Here is a 15079-nt window from a genome sequence, read left to right as displayed (position 1 = left end):
TTGGCCGACTGGCCAACGGGGTGTTGGGGGGAAGGCTAGTATTACACATATGTGACCCTGCGCGCAGGGCGAGGCTTCCCTAACACCATCAGTCAAAGACTTCCACCACTAACAGACTCGGCTAGGGCATAGAATAAAGACAAGACGAGTAGAGGACCTTGTCCAACTCCCGGAGAACATGCATATTCCTTAGCCTTCAGTATCGGCAAATTCGACGGAGCAACAGATCTCATTCTACTGCGCAGCCACTTATTCATGAGCCAGTGCAGTACAACAAATATCATATATTGTTGGGATGCAATGACTGGCTCGGAATCGGGTTGCAATGCTCCCTGGGGGTTTTTATATCCCCGGAGACGAATTCCGACTGGATTATGTATATACTACCTGTTAGCAAACCATTAAGGAAATTGGAAAGATACCTACAAACGCATCCCTCACGCATTACAAAGAATCAATCATGTCAAAGACTCAAGGCCCGGTCAACTCTTGTATACCCCATACTCGAGGATTGCGGCATCAACTCGTCTAACCAAATATCTGATTTCATCTGCCGTTGAGAGTGCGGCAACGAGGATTTCAAGCGCGATTCGAGATACGTGGCTGGCAATGTTTCGTGTCCGAAGCTGAACAGTGAAAGGTATGGATGATATTGGAGTATAAATACACGAAACTTGCTTGAAATATGCAAAGCTGAGCAAGATCACACCCATGCGAAAGACTCACCGCCATATCGCTTGAGAGAGGGAGATTTTTGAAGAGCAGGATGATATGAGAAAATAGATAAACAAGGGGTGCTCAAGCAGTGTCAAGCGGATCGTCGCGATAGTGATACAATGGAAGAAACCAGCCCGTGTGACCTTGCCAATGCAAGGCAGCGAATCAAGAGCGGGCGCCTTGACCAGAAGGTTGCGCGTATTGGATGGGAAGGAGTCCGTCTATAGAGAGAACAGATCGTCCTTGGGCTTCTGAGGATCGGCGTCTCCCTTGGGCCTCGGCCTCGTAGTGGGTTTGATGTTAAGTTGTTCTTCGATCCTCGCCTCGATCTCGTTTTGCTTGGTCTTAATCCACTCCTCAAATGATAGAGGTTCGGGGAGATTCAGTCGCTGGCGCTCTTGCTTGAACTGTTCCTGGATCGCGGGCGATTGGATGACCTTGTATCGAAGTTCCCATCCAAACACGCCGAGTTCCTTGATGCGAGAGGGCCGGTCGGACAGAAGGTAGTTGTCAAGACCTCCTTCCATCTGGATTGTTCGAAGTGCCCGGCGTGTCATCTTAATGTAAAGATGCTCGCCTAGCGCCTCACTCCACATCTTCTTCCGGCGGACATTAGGCTTCCAGCTTCGCCGAGTCTTGCCCTCATTACGACCCTGGGAGATCTTGTTGCCAAAGCGAATCATGGCACCACCATAGAGACCAGAGTCAGCCTGTTTGTACCACTGCCGGGGGCCATAGGGATAGGGTGGGATGTGTGCCGGGAGGTGCTTGGTGGTCTGCGGTGCTGGTGTCGTGGAGAAGGATCGCTTCGGTGTCGACAGCGCGAGGCTTCGGAAGGCTGCCGAGAGGGAGAAGGCGGCAGTCATGGCCGATCGGGTCGGGAGGCCTGCCATTGAGGGTCGAACTTTCACGGGTTGAGCATACCACGAAGAAAGTTGCGGTTTGGTTGGAGTTCCAGAGCGGGAAGAGTTTGGGGGAACGCAGACCGCCTTTGATACGGCGCGGTGACTGGCGCAGATCCCTTGCTCGCGAATTTCGGCCAGAACCATAGCTGAGAGGACGGACCATCGCATTCACCTTCCGTTCTATCTGTCTGCGCGCTCTCTCACTCTCTTGTGGCTCTGTTTATTTTTACTACATCCCATTGACCCAACTACTCTCCATACACGTGGCTTGACGGAGCCACACCTCTCAACCATGGTCCAAATCAGCGAAGTCAAGGGCAACTCGCGCGAAAATAGGACCGCCGCGCACACACACATCAAGGGTCTTGGGCTGCGTCAGGATGGTACCCCAGAGATCTCCAGTGATGGATTCGTTGGGCAGGCTGCCGCCCGTGAGGTGAGTGGTAGCTCCAATGAGTCGATGGGGGTGATCCTCTCCCGGAGAAACTGTGTCTAACGAACCCAAAATTTCCACTCCATAGGCATGTGGTGTGGTAGTTGATCTGATCAAGGCCAAAAAGATGGCCGGTCGAGCTGTCCTGCTAGCTGGTGGCCCAGGAACCGGAAAGACAGCGCTCGCCCTCGCCGTATCACAAGAGCTGGGAACCAAGGTGCCCTTCTGCCCCATCGTCGGCAGCGAAATCTACTCTGCGGAGGTCAAGAAGACAGAAGCTTTGATGGAGAACTTCCGCCGAGCAATTGGTATGCAATACGACCGAAGACGGGCGGTTGACTATCAGCATGGAACTAGGCTAATGGTCCATAGGTTTGCGTGTGCGGGAAACAAAGGAGGTGTACGAAGGTGAAGTTACAGAGCTTACTCCAGAGGAGACCGAGAATCCGCTGGGTGGCTACGGTCGCACAATCAGCCATTTGATCATCGGACTGAAGTCAGCCAAGGGCACCAAGAAGCTTCGCCTCGACCCTAGCATCTATGAAGCGATCCAGAAAGAACGGGTCACGGTGGGCGATGTCATCTACATTGAAGCCAATACGGGCGCCTGCAAGCGTGTTGGACGGTCTGATGCTTACGCGACCGAGTTTGATCTCGAGGCAGAGGAGTATGTGCCCGTCCCCAAGGGCGAGGTTCACAAGAAGAAGGAGATCGTCCAAGACGTGACGCTTCATGATCTGGATATGGCCAATGCCCGGCCACAGGGAGGGCAGGATGTTATGAGCATGATGGGCCAGCTGATGAAGCCCAAGAAGACCGAGATCACCGACAAGCTCCGCCAGGAGATCAACAAGGTGGTCAACCGGTATATCGACCAAGGTGTCGCCGAGCTGGTGCCCGGTGTGCTTTTCATCGACGAGGTCCACATGTTGGACATCGAATGCTTCACATACCTGAACCGCGCCCTTGAATCCAGCATTTCCCCGATCGTCATCCTTGCCTCAAACCGTGGCAACACCGTGATCCGAGGCACCGACGACATCACCGCGGCGCATGGTATTCCGCCTGATCTGCTAGCCCGTCTCCTCATCGTCCCCACTAACCCCTACGCCCCTGAGGAGATCAAGACCATCATCCGGCTCCGTGCCAAGACAGAAGGTCTCAACATCACTGAACCTGCTCTGGACAAGGTTGCCGAGCATGGTAGCAAGGTCAGCTTGCGGTACGCCCTGCAGCTGCTGACCCCTGCCAGCATTCTGGCTCGTGTCAACGGCCGTCCTGGTGGCATTGAGGCAGCTGATGTTGCCGAATGCGAGGATCTTTTCCTGGATGCGAAACGAAGCGCGATGATTGTCAACCAAGACAGCAGCAAGTTCCTGGCATAGACTGTTGCACGGATGGAAGGAAAGTAAAGTGCACGCGGGAGTTCCATGATCATGTATACCATGGGGGTATCTTTGTTTATTGAAAAGGCGAACTGTGCTTGTAGGCCTGATATTTACGCTAATGCCATCTGATGTTATCCGATGCTATTTGTTCCATCTTGGGAGTTGAGTGAGGGTAGAAGACTGCCTGCCAGGTACCCGAGGGGCTTTCGTCTGCTGATCACCCGGGCGCGTGCAGACTGCATTCATTCTCATCCACATATGGGAATTCTATACTGTCCTTCGATAGTCCTCACGCGAAGGCTATCAGACGCTATGCCGCATGTACTCCATAGTCCTAATATATGTATATCTGAACCACAATGTAACCCCAACCTCGGTGAATCACGTGCGGGGACATCGTCATCTCCCCAGCCTCCGATCCCTCAACCGTTATCATACATTCACAGACCAGACTGCGCTTATACGAGGCTATTATCGACCCAAAAATTCACGTCCCCATTTTCAACCCATAAGCCTCCAGTCTTGGCACGAAGACTCTGACCGAAACGCCGCTCGAGACAATTGAACAGCGTCACTCGATTCTCCTCAGATAACGGTGGAGCCTGCGGTGCAACTACTCTAGCGAACACAACAACCACCTCCGTCGCAGCAAGCGTTCTTCTTTTATTCTCGCAAGATCGAAGGACAAGCCCCCTCACACCAAGATGTCGAACCCCCTCGACACAGACGCTGGTTCGGAGATGTTCGCCAGTTATGAGAACGAGCTGAAGCTCGTCCAGGCCGATCTCAATCAGAAGCTGGACCAGATTTCGGAAGCAAGCGGCGAACAGCGCAAAGCCGCCATCCGGCAAGCTGAGCAGGTCCTTGACGAGGCCACAGAGTTGGTAAGTGACGAACTCGAGCCGAGCGACACAAGTCCCGCGCACTCGGACCTTGAAATCCGCAGAGCTGGGAGCGCAGAGCCAGCTTGCTAATCACGGAACATAATCTACAGCTCGACCAGATGCGCATGGAGAAGCAGAATATCCCCTCTGCGGCCCGGTCAAAGGTCAACATGCGGTTCCGGAACTACTCAACGGACGTCGACGAAGTGAAGCGCAAGCTGAAGTCCCTCTCGGACGACCGGAAAGCGCTCTTTGGCGACCGATACACCGACGAGCCGCAGGATGAACACCTCGAGCAGCGACAGCAACTTCTATCCGGCACGGATCGGCTAGAGCGTAGCTCGGCGCGGTTGCAACAGAGCCAGCGGATGGCGCTGGAGACGGAGGACGTCGGACGGGGTGTGCTGGCTGATCTGGAAATACAGCGAGGCCAGATCCAGAATACACGGGATAACTTGCAGCAAAGCGAAGGCTACGTGGATACCAGCATCAAGACGTTGAGGGGCATGGCCCGTAGGTACTGACACCCTTTTTCTCTCTCTGCGTACTCCTCGGGACAGCTTGACTAATTCTGGACGCCCCTACAGGATGGCTACGAATCGGATAATCACAATCGCTATCATTACCGTCCTCGTTCTTTTGATTGTCGCCGTTATTTACAGCAAGTTCCATTAGCGTTGCAGATCTTATTTGGCGTACTCTCCATATGTTTGCTCTCTTGATTATGTTGTATGTTAGCATTCCCATTGGCATTGAGAAGAAGAGAGCAAGAGCTTTGTTCTGTATGTGCCGATGGTTGTAATCGAACACTCCGATCCGATGCCCGAAGGCCTACGGGCATTATGCACCGCCGATACATAGTGCAAAGCATAATCCATTAATGACCTATACTATATCTTCTCAGAGTGTGTCTTATGCAACCAATACTGGACAAATGTATATCGAAACCGGGTATCTCGCAGAACAAACCCAAGAACGCCGCAACAATGCCAACCGAGATATCCTAGAGGATCAGGTAATCAACAACCCAGCATACCTTGGCCACGCCTCTAGTTCATAATCCTCATAGCCCCAAAAGCAGCATTGACGACTACGCCCACGAACACCGCAAGCCCCTTCCGCCAGCTCCACACCCCTTCCTCCCGGCGCAGCCACATCGCACACCCAACGGGCCAGAAGAAGCCCATCACCGCGCCCCAGAGCATATCATCCATCGCGCTCCGCGAGCCCGACCCAATCCCACCATCGTCATCTCCAACCGACCCACCATCAGCCCCGCCCTGCACCTGCGCCGCTGTGGATCCCTCGTCCATCCATCGATCTTCGAGATCCCGCAGCTCCTCGCCCGTGGGCATGGTATCCCGCGTGCGGGAGACAGACTGCACAGCCAGGAACTGCGAGCGCAGAGCCGTGACTTCGGCCGGGGTGAAACCTGCCGTGAGCAGTCTGTCGAAGCCGCGCGGGGCGGGGGTTGTTGTCGACGCCGTGGGATGTTGGGATTGTTGCCGTGGGTGAGAAGAGCGGGATATTGGGAAGGGCGAAGAGCCATGGCGCGGGCCAACAGCAGGCTCGCCGTCTTTGTGTTTCTGGAGCAGAGTTGTGGTGGCCACGCTGGCTTCGGCGGCTAGGTCTGCTTCTGAGAGGGCAATGTCACCGATCGAGCAGTGGATGTAGAGCCGGGGGCGGGTATCCCGCACCGGCTGTTTGCCTTTGTTTTTGGAGGTTGTAGATTCGTAGGATTCATCTTGGTCGTCGTTGTCGGAGGCGGGGCGCGGAGTCCGGGATGGAGAGGGTGGGAGCTTGAGCGAGGCACTTAATGCGGCTGTGTCTTCTAGACCGCGACCGGCGTAGATCAGACGGAGTCGGTGAGATAATAAGGGTTGCGGTAGCTTGGAGCGAATTAGTTGTTTCAAGCCAGCGCCAGTTGTCGTTTCTGGATCGGGGATGTCTAGGGGGAGGTCGGGGATTGACGCGGAGAAGCGGACGGTAATAAGCAACGCATCGGCAATAGGATCATTAACATTGTATGGAGAGAGGAAGGCGGGCGCAGACATCTCTGGTCTTTTGAGAGGCACAAGACCTGTCTATCCGCGTCTTTGTTGTTTGTGTCCTTATTAGATGCGGAGGAGCGATTCCATCCAAGGGCGGCCAGTCTCATCATGTGACATCATCTTCGGAGGCAAGACCCAACCAACCAACCAACTTGTTTGTTAACTCTTCATCGATACGAGTCGAATGTTCTCCAATGGTCAGAGCTGTGTCCAATAATTCCGTTGAAGGATATGTCTCTGGATATTATAGCAACGTAATAGACTGTACATTTCTCGGATCATTTCAATCATTGTCCATTGGACTAATCTATAAGGATAATATCACATCTGAGGTTATAAATTCACACCTGAAATACCCACAAGCAACATGTATCGAGGCGATAGAAATCGATAACTAAGCTAGGCCTCTATAGGGCTGTGGGCTCCGTGAACATGCCCATCCAACCATTAATCCAAGATGCTCCAGAACCGTAGAATGATGCCGAATTAAACGATGAAGAGTTGGAAGCCATATCAACTGGATATCAAGCGTATGTACTGGGTCGACTGAGTGACCATGAATCCCAAAAGACCGTGAAAGGAAAGAACGCCAGCCGATGCACCGTGGAGAAAAACGCCGAGGAAACCCGCATTGGAAAATATATTGAAGGGAGCATTTAAACCATGAAGGATTCTCCGCAGCCACATTCTTCCTCTGTTGTCAATTGTTAGCAATCCGAAATGACCACCCCCAAAAACTTTGTGCTGGAACTTACTAATGTTGGGGTTGCGGAAAACAAACCGCCTGCTCAGCTTGTCCTCATGCCAATCCATTTCACTGCCAATGATACTGAACAGGGCCTTGCTGTCGATCAAGACCTTTACACCATCCTGCTCCACCACCTCGTCGAACTTCCCCGGCTTCTCGACATATTCCAGGTGATAGGCAAGACCCGAGCAGCCACGGTTCTTAACACCCACCCGAATGAACTTGGGCTCAGGTAGCGCCATAAGCTTGCGAAGCTGGTGGGTTGCAAGCGGTGTCAACTTCATGGCGGCTTTCCGCGGCCGTAATGGTCGACGGGGCTTCTTGGTAGCGGTGGATGAGGCGGGCTTGGGCTTCTGTGCCTCGCCTTCTCGAAGGCTGACATTTGGCCATTCTGTTTGTGAGGACTCCTGGGAAGTCTCTGTGGAAAGAGGGAGATCTGCCGAGATCGAAGTGTCGGGGCCGCCGGCGTTGCGAGGCGGCGGAAAAGACGAGGGGAGTGTGTGAGGGCGGTAGGCCGTGGCAGTCTGCATATCACGCTTGGAGGACAGGAGGGCATTTCCGTATGACGAAAAGGAGCGCAAAGCATGGGAGCGCGGTGCAGCCGAGGGCTTCACCCATCGGAGCATAGTGGCGGATGATGTCACCGGGCGCTGCATGGCACTGCAGAAACTCATGATGGAGGAGAAAACAGAGCGTTTGGGAATCTCAAGAAATGAAGCTAGAGTCACATAAGAATGAGACTCGGGGTCAATGTGATGAGAAGGGGGAGGGCGAGGACGAGGGAGGACGATGGAGGAGAGTTAGTGTTTGTCAGGTTCCTTCCGCCGTGGTCTCGGGTGGATTAAGTAAGGCGGTTGCATGATGCGGCTGTGGCCAATCAGCGTCAAGGAGATTCTAAACAGTGTGGCGCCACCAGCGATGACTGGCATTGTACGATCGGTATGTAATCATGAACCTCTTATATTTAGTTAGTCATACATAGTTAACTATTATTCTTGAGCTATGCATGAGTAATATATGTATGCGCTAGGATGACACCTTGGTAGCTGAGGACCTTGGAGCTCGATGCCTGTCCAATGACGTTGGTCATTGTGATGCCTGACTCCTTTTAACTGCGCCTATGGCTATTTGAGTTCCATAATCTTCGTTACATGGATACATTCGTGGATACTCTGTGTAAACCTGAGGCAGCAATGCTGGAGCGGTTATCGGCGTCTGAGTCATCCGGCGGGCCCCCGGGGCCGATTTTCGGAGGCCATGCGCCAGCGCCGTGCATCACAACTCACGACAAAAGCAGCGAGACAGTGTCAACAGTGGCTAGAGCATGCTTAGTATATAGAGTACTGGTCCCATATACTTGACCACTAGGACCATCCGACCCTCCCATTGTAATTCGCCGTCATCTTCCACGTAGCCAAGTCTCTCCATCGTACACGAACAGGAGAAAAAAAAAAGGACATGTGGCTGGATCCGCTGACAAAGTGGCTGGTGCCTGGGCCCAAAGTCGCAATAGAACGCGATCACTGATTCCAGATCCCCCCTCGATCAATGCGTCCAATGCTTCGGTGAACGGGTTGCTGATCTTCTCAAATCATGGAGGCGTCGCCCCTCACTCAGCAAACTAGACCCGAGACCTTCCAGCCGAAGATTGTGCAGCTCTACGAGACCCTCTTCACAGTATGCCCCACGTCCTACAGGAGACGGGCGTGCCATGCTAATATCCGAGCCCAGCACGCAGACGATGTCGAGCCTTCAGAAGGCTTCTGGAGGGAGTTTTTCCTTCTACCCCCAGAGGGCAGTCGGCTGCATGCCCTGCTGGATGGGCTGAGCCCGGATGACATCTTGAACCTGCAGGTCAGCTCACCTCGGGGCGAATCTTCTGGGAGTTGCATGTTCCAAACCAGCTCATAGTACTGTTTTAGACGCAAACGACCCATCTCTTTGCGCGCGCCATCCGCGCGGCTGCCTCCGAGGCTACCCCCACAGATTCCTATGCATTAGACGTAAGTCCCCTCGATGCCTCCGGATATCAGAAGCAACTAACGCCAACCTGTAGACGTTGACCGTCTTTCTGACCAGCATTCTGAGCAAGAAATATACCAACCCCAGCTCAGATGTCATCACCGTCCTTGCAGGCCTGGACGAGGTGGACCGCGTCATCTCGGAGTTTGTGGCGGTCTTGGATGGAATCATCCGCAATGGCTCGAGCCGTGAGCGACTCGCCCGATCCGACAAAAATTGAAACAATCAAGACACTAATTCGTGCTTTCTCAGTCGAGTTGCGCCGCAAGGCGATCCGAGTGGCTATTGCCATGACGAGCGGGGCATACAAAACCAGCCTCGTCTCCTATTTCACACACAGAGATCTCTTCCCCTCGCTGATGAAGGTGTGCTGATCCAATGGACGAACCTGGAAGACACGGTGATACTGACCTGAATTAGTATGTTCACGATTCTGATACGCCTCTGCAAGTGTTCGATCCATTCCTTCTTTTGGGACTATTGGCGAACTACAACAAATTCGAATTTCAAAATCCCTACCAGCTGCGACTCGATGATTTTGTCAACGAGTCAAGCATCCTCAGGATTGTCCAGGGCGTTGGACTGGCGTGCGGCGGTCTTCGTAATGGTTACATTGCCGTGCAGGACGACATCCCCGAAGGCTGGACCTTGACAAGCACCCTGGTCTTTTTCGGGCTGCGGGCTCTTGCCCCTGGTGCGCGAGACAAGGCGAACCCTCCTACCGCGGAAGAAGCAAAAGCAATGTTCGCTGCGCTGTAAGATTTCCCATGTGGAAACCTGGGCAGACTGTTCAGTGCTCACACGATACTAGACCCGCGCAAGAAGCCGCCATCCTGATGGCCACATACGACTTCACGAACTCAAACAAGCTGTTTGGCTACCACCTGATTCATCATATACCGGAGGATAAGAACGAGGAGTCCCCGATATCAAGCTTCCTCTCCCTGACCTCCTACCTGATGCAACACGCATACCGGTCTGTGCGTGTTGCACACTACGCCGAGCTGAGCCTGTTTACTCTGCGCATCCTCGTCGAAGACCCAACTCTCTGCAAACACCTTTGCAGCGAAGATGGCAAGCGAAGAGTCCGGATATGCCGCCAGCGCCAGCCGTTCCTCCCACTCGTCAACGGAGACCGGGTGCTGGCCACAGTCATCTTCGACATCATGATCGACACTATCACGCACAATCTCCGTCGACGACTAGACGTCAACATCTACAGGTGCGCATCCCTCTCCTCCACCATGCCGAGTCCCTCCGCAAAGACCAGAGAAAGAAATCAGACTGACATACCCACCAGCCACGCAATCGCAGTAACCCTGCGCCTCCTCACCTACCTCTCCAAAAACAAAATCCGCCTCACATACCACTGGTCCGAGCTCTGGCGCACCCTCCTCTCCCTCATGCGCTTCCTCACCACCTACGCCGCCGACCTCTCGTCCAACCCCCAAATCCACACGCTAACCAGCTCCCTCGCCGACCTGCTCGCCTTCTGCGTGTCCGGCGGGGACACCTTCCTCCCCGACCCAGCCTCCTACGATGACCTCTTCTACAAGCTCGTCGAGATCGGCCCCGTGATCTCCAAGTTCCGCGATGTCTACGCCGTCACCCGCGCCGCCGCGACGTCCACCACCGGCTTACCCGCGACGACTGCAGCTCCCCCGCCCGACGTCGCGGCCACCAGCGACATCCACGTCGCAGCCATAGACACCCTCCTGTCTGTGTCGACACATTTCTACACCCTGCTCTTCCACTCGGATGGAAAAGACGCCGCCGCTGCGACGGCGGCAGCGGCAGCAGCAAGCCCCAAGCCGGACGGCGAACCGACCCCAGTCGCGCTGCCGGCCATCAAGAAACGCAACTTGAGCCCGCGCGAGGTGCACCGCATAATCAAGCAGGGCTATGATACGCTGAGCATCCAGCCGCCGGAGGGGCTGAGTGCGTGGTCACGATGGCGCGAGACGGACTGGAAGAGCGAGTTGAAGCGGGCGGCGCGGTGGGCTGTTGATGATGCGCGGCAGCTGGTTTCTTAGGCATGTGTTCATCGTGTTGCGTCGTGGTAAGTCCGTGGAAAGGGAAGAGAGGAGACATGCGAGTCGGTGTGGTATACAGTGTGCATATCCTGTTTATTGTTCGGAGAGGAGAGTCGGGGATCTGTTCTTTGTCTGTGATATCCAGTAGAAAATTCATGAGCGTTCAATCGAGCTTTGTCTGGGAATAGATCAATAGAATAGTCCTTGTGATGACTTGTCGAGAGATCGACCACATCGTCGTGCGAACGTTTAAAGGTTACGTTGAACAGGATGTTGCTCCGAAAATTCATTCAGACTGAGAAAGCGAGAGCCATGCTTTTCGTTCCCAGTAACCCCGTCCTCCATGGAGGTCGGACCGAGTAAAGACACAGATGAGATGAGCCCAGAAACCTTAGCAAACCGTAGAGACAAAAAAGCTCTCGAAGAAAACACAGCAGTATGTAGTGACCATAAACTCCTCCATCATTCCCGATCCTTGCAACAAGCCGAAGTGAAAAGTTCACTGTAAGAGAGATTCAGATACAGGAAGTCCATTATGAGAGATTCAGATGTCGGTAGCAGAGATGTACTCGGTGCGGAAGTACTTCTCGGAGTTCTTGCTGAGCCACATAGACAACTTGGAGATCTCTTCGCGCATGCGGCTGGTGGCCTGGAGGTCCATGTTGGTCTGGGCAATGAGCTCGGGGAGGGAGCCTGGGGAAAAGGATGTTAGGCATCACCAGCCTCGTAGTGTGAAGAACGGGGAAGAGGAAAGATAGATTATAGAGAAGCGAACATACTGAACAGACGAATGAGGTGCTCGGCGCCGTAGACATCGATGGGGCCCTTGCCGGGGATGTCCTGGTACTTTTTGCGGAAGACACGGTACTGGGGACGCTCGTAGCGGTAGAGCAGAATCTTGTCGAGCATCTTGTCGAAGTACTCGCTCAGGCCGGCGACAACTTCATCCAGGACCTCGATGTCAATGCGGTTGTCCTCGCGCTTGGGGGCCTCCTCGTCGCGCCAGTCCTGGAGGATCTGGCGGATAGGTTTGGGCGCAGGCAGGGAGACGATGGTGCCATTCTTGGTGACGCGCTCCCAATCATCGACAAGAAGAGACTTGAGATTGTCGGGCATCACAATGCGTACCGAGGGGCGCGTGATGAAGGCTTCCTCCTGTGTGGTGCTGTCAGCTTCGGTGGACTCAGTCTCCTCTGTGGTGAGGTCAGGGTCAAGGTCAAAGTCCATCTCCAGCTCGGTATCAATTTGCTCCAAGTCCGAGCCATGACGCTGCAAACTAGGGGCCAGACCCAGGCAGTAGCGGCACTCATCTTCCGGCTCGCGACCAGAGTGAACGTGATCCATGATGGCAGACGAAGAAGAATGCAGTTGGAGTTGAGCGTGTTGTTGGGTATGGGAGAGTGGGAGTGGTGAGGAAAAGTGAGAAGTGAGAGGAAAGACGTGTTGTTTTGGGGAGAGATACTGGAGAAGTGAGGCCATAGACATACCTTCTCAATATCATTCTCGCGAACGCGCTTGTTGGCCCGGCCAACGGAGCCCCCACGCTCTTCACTATCACGCACCGAGCTGCGGTCGGACATGGCCCGCTTCTTGGGGTTGGCCCTTGCGTTCTTTGCCCGAAGAGACGCTTCAGCTTCGCGACGGATATTCGTCGCAAGCTCGCGGTTCTCTTCAGTGGCCTTTCGCAGGCGGTCCTCCAGCACCCAGTCATCCCAGCTGGAAGATAACAGTCAGCATATAGCACTCCCCTGTGGTCCTGGCAGCTTGTACCGCCTAGGAAAGTGTGATGTGAGATTAAGAGAGCTCAGAAGGATTGAAACACTCAGAAGAAAGAGGATCTGGGGGCTTGGATGTATGAAAAAGATGAACAGACAGCGACTAAGCACTGGAGACTCAGGCACACAATCCAGGAATCCAGCACTCCAGGATGGTAACAAGGAGATATCAAGGTTGCCGCTAGGTAGGCATAAAGACAAGACTTACGTGTTCTTCCAGCCCTTGTAGTGCACTTGGTACTCAAGCGGGCTCTTCTTGTCCGCGGCATCCTTGTGTCTGATGTCAAGGATCTTGGCATCATACAGGATCTCATGGTGGAAGCAAAGGACTTTCTCGTCCTTGCTGTACAGAGTGGGAGGCATCTTGGTAGGGGAAAGAAGAAAGAAAAAAAGAGAGAGAAAGGAGCAGAGATGGGAGGGGGAGTGTGAAGAGCAGGGAGAAGAGACGCAAGAGGTGGAAGTCGGAAGGTGCAGGAAGGTGGCTTTTGTACACCTGGCGAGGGAGAACTTGAGATTCACTGCTCAGAGACCAGAGCAGCTGACCACTAATCCTGAACGGCTGAGTCTCGTAGTGAATAGACTGGCGAGTTGAAACGAGTCCAAACGACGTTCTGGCGTTGCAGGACACCGTATTCACTGAAGACTACGCGCGCAACGCCCCGGCAGGGTCAATTTCTTGATAACGAGAGCAATTGGCCCAGCCACCAGGACTATAGTTGCCACACGCCCGATCTTGGATGAGCAACAGCACTGGGTGTGCAGGACAGCCCGTTCACAGATTCACAGGAGGCGACAGCGCGACGGGAAGAAATGGAAATGGCGAGTTTTGAACACAAGGCGGAGCGGGCCCCTTTGAGGATTGGCTCCGCGCGGGAATTCACCACCCTGCGACGACTTCCTACAAACCGTCCTCCTTCGACTACTTCTACTTCTACTTCCCCGAACCTGGACAGGCGTGGCCCTGAACTCGTCTGTGCTGTACTTGACAGTGAATATCCAGTCTGGTCTGCTGTGCAATAGCTTAAACCTCCAGATAGCCACAGTATCAGACGCGGACGCGCCTGGAGAAGCAAACAAGACTGCTGGCACAACTGCCATCTGCTGCGCTTCCTATCAGATTCGTACACGCGGAGAGGAGAAAATCCCCTCGGTATACACGCGATGGCGCCCTCGGAAGAGTCTATCTTGAGCAACTTCCTGCTCTCGCCGGCGCCGCTGCCGACAGTGCTGTCGCTGCAGAAATTCACTGAGCTATTTCCCAAACGCCTGCGGAATCATCCGCACATCCGGACCTTATATCGGGAGCTCCAGCAGGTCCGAGAACATGACATGGACCGGGTCAATGAGAACATCGACCAAGAAATCCAGCAAGGCGAACGCCAAAAAGCGGAGTTGCGCAAGGCCAGTCTCACTGCTGGTGTGGAAGCTGCCAATGAAGACGAGCAGCGTGAAATGGACCTTGATATCCATCTGTTTGGCCAGAATTCTGCTCGTTCTGAAGACTGTCACTCTGTGGCCAGCCTGCTGGTCGAAATGGAGGCAGCTTGTGCAAACCTCGAGCGCGAGATTGCGGATGTGGACCGCGAGGCAGCCAGCGTTCTGGCAGGACTGAAGACCACGGTTGGGGACCTGAGTGACCTCCGTTATGGCAAGTTACAAGGCCCGGCAGGGACGGCCAACACTCTGGTGGATGAAACCATCAAAGGTCTGCAGAATCTTGAAGATGCTTGTTACCAGGCATCTGGTGCGTCATGAGATTAGGACTTTACTTCATGGCATATCAAGCACGTTTTATGAGATTGCTATCGGCGCGCACTTGTCTTGTGCATACACAACTCACAGTAAGCAAATCCCTTTCGCAATCAACCCCCCGAGGCTAGTTTCTAACTTTTACAGGGCTTCCCTCTGGTAGATGTGGCCCTATGTGTGTGCTGCACACGGCCTGCCAAACCAGGGGCTATGACTCAAGAATATCTGCAGTCCAATGTGGGAAAGAAAGATCACTCCCAATCTCCTCCTAGGCCCGTCTGGTGGCAAGTCGGATGAAAGGAACCACCTACCCAGCCAACTGAAGGCAGCCAGAGTCACGGTGGGCTTGCAGTCAGAAGCCAGATGGCCAGTGA

At 54.0% G+C, this 15079-nt stretch overlaps 8 protein-coding genes across 8 annotated transcripts; 4 read left to right on the top strand and 4 right to left on the bottom strand.

Annotated features, from left to right (window-relative positions):
- Window positions 1-938: 938 nt before the first annotated feature.
- Window positions 939-1785, bottom strand: N7459_005345 (mitochondrial 54S ribosomal protein bL28m; the record flags this gene model as incomplete). Its single annotated transcript, XM_056944529.1, has 2 exons — window positions 939-1603; window positions 1704-1785. 2 exons carry the CDS (start codon window positions 1783-1785, stop codon window positions 939-941), a joined length of 747 nt encoding a protein of 248 aa, XP_056801412.1.
- A 129-nt stretch (window positions 1786-1914) lies between these two features.
- rvb1 (RuvB family ATP-dependent DNA helicase pontin) lies at window positions 1915-3440 on the top strand (the record flags this gene model as incomplete). Its single annotated transcript, XM_056944528.1, has 3 exons — window positions 1915-2058; window positions 2144-2363; window positions 2428-3440. 3 exons carry the CDS (start codon window positions 1915-1917, stop codon window positions 3438-3440), a joined length of 1377 nt encoding a protein of 458 aa, XP_056801411.1.
- Window positions 3441-4147: 707 nt separating this feature from the next.
- N7459_005343 (v-SNARE protein VTI1) lies at window positions 4148-5002 on the top strand (the record flags this gene model as incomplete). Its single annotated transcript, XM_056944527.1, has 3 exons — window positions 4148-4327; window positions 4438-4844; window positions 4915-5002. 3 exons carry the CDS (start codon window positions 4148-4150, stop codon window positions 5000-5002), a joined length of 675 nt encoding a protein of 224 aa, XP_056801410.1.
- A 374-nt stretch (window positions 5003-5376) lies between these two features.
- Window positions 5377-6381, bottom strand: N7459_005342 (DSC3 family protein; the record flags this gene model as incomplete). Its single annotated transcript, XM_056944526.1, has 1 exon — window positions 5377-6381. The coding sequence occupies one exon, from the start codon at window positions 6379-6381 to the stop codon at window positions 5377-5379; it is 1005 nt and encodes a 334-aa protein (XP_056801409.1).
- A 653-nt stretch (window positions 6382-7034) lies between these two features.
- isa1 (Fe-binding Fe/S cluster assembly protein ISA1) lies at window positions 7035-7800 on the bottom strand (the record flags this gene model as incomplete). Its single annotated transcript, XM_056944525.1, has 2 exons — window positions 7035-7072; window positions 7134-7800. 2 exons carry the CDS (start codon window positions 7798-7800, stop codon window positions 7035-7037), a joined length of 705 nt encoding a protein of 234 aa, XP_056801408.1.
- A 919-nt stretch (window positions 7801-8719) lies between these two features.
- Window positions 8720-11181, top strand: N7459_005340 (ARMH3 family protein; the record flags this gene model as incomplete). Its single annotated transcript, XM_056944524.1, has 8 exons — window positions 8720-8803; window positions 8858-8980; window positions 9049-9129; window positions 9183-9336; window positions 9401-9513; window positions 9569-9903; window positions 9960-10370; window positions 10449-11181. 8 exons carry the CDS (start codon window positions 8720-8722, stop codon window positions 11179-11181), a joined length of 2034 nt encoding a protein of 677 aa, XP_056801407.1.
- Window positions 11182-11725: 544 nt separating this feature from the next.
- N7459_005339 (Chromatin modification-related protein eaf3) lies at window positions 11726-13319 on the bottom strand (the record flags this gene model as incomplete). Its single annotated transcript, XM_056944523.1, has 4 exons — window positions 11726-11874; window positions 11961-12450; window positions 12669-12897; window positions 13165-13319. 4 exons carry the CDS (start codon window positions 13317-13319, stop codon window positions 11726-11728), a joined length of 1023 nt encoding a protein of 340 aa, XP_056801406.1.
- A 798-nt stretch (window positions 13320-14117) lies between these two features.
- On the top strand, window positions 14118-14711 carry N7459_005338 (Cnl2/NKP2 family protein; the record flags this gene model as incomplete). Its single annotated transcript, XM_056944522.1, has 1 exon — window positions 14118-14711. The coding sequence occupies one exon, from the start codon at window positions 14118-14120 to the stop codon at window positions 14709-14711; it is 594 nt and encodes a 197-aa protein (XP_056801405.1).
- Window positions 14712-15079: the final 368 nt, after the last annotated feature.

The sequence above is a fragment of the Penicillium hispanicum genome, assembly GCF_028827665.1.
Source record: "Penicillium hispanicum strain IBT 35686 chromosome Unknown utg000004l_segment0_segment0, whole genome shotgun sequence".
Taxonomy (NCBI): Eukaryota; Fungi; Ascomycota; class Eurotiomycetes; order Eurotiales; family Aspergillaceae; genus Penicillium; species Penicillium hispanicum.
This window is presented reverse-complemented; position numbering and strand designations above follow the sequence as displayed.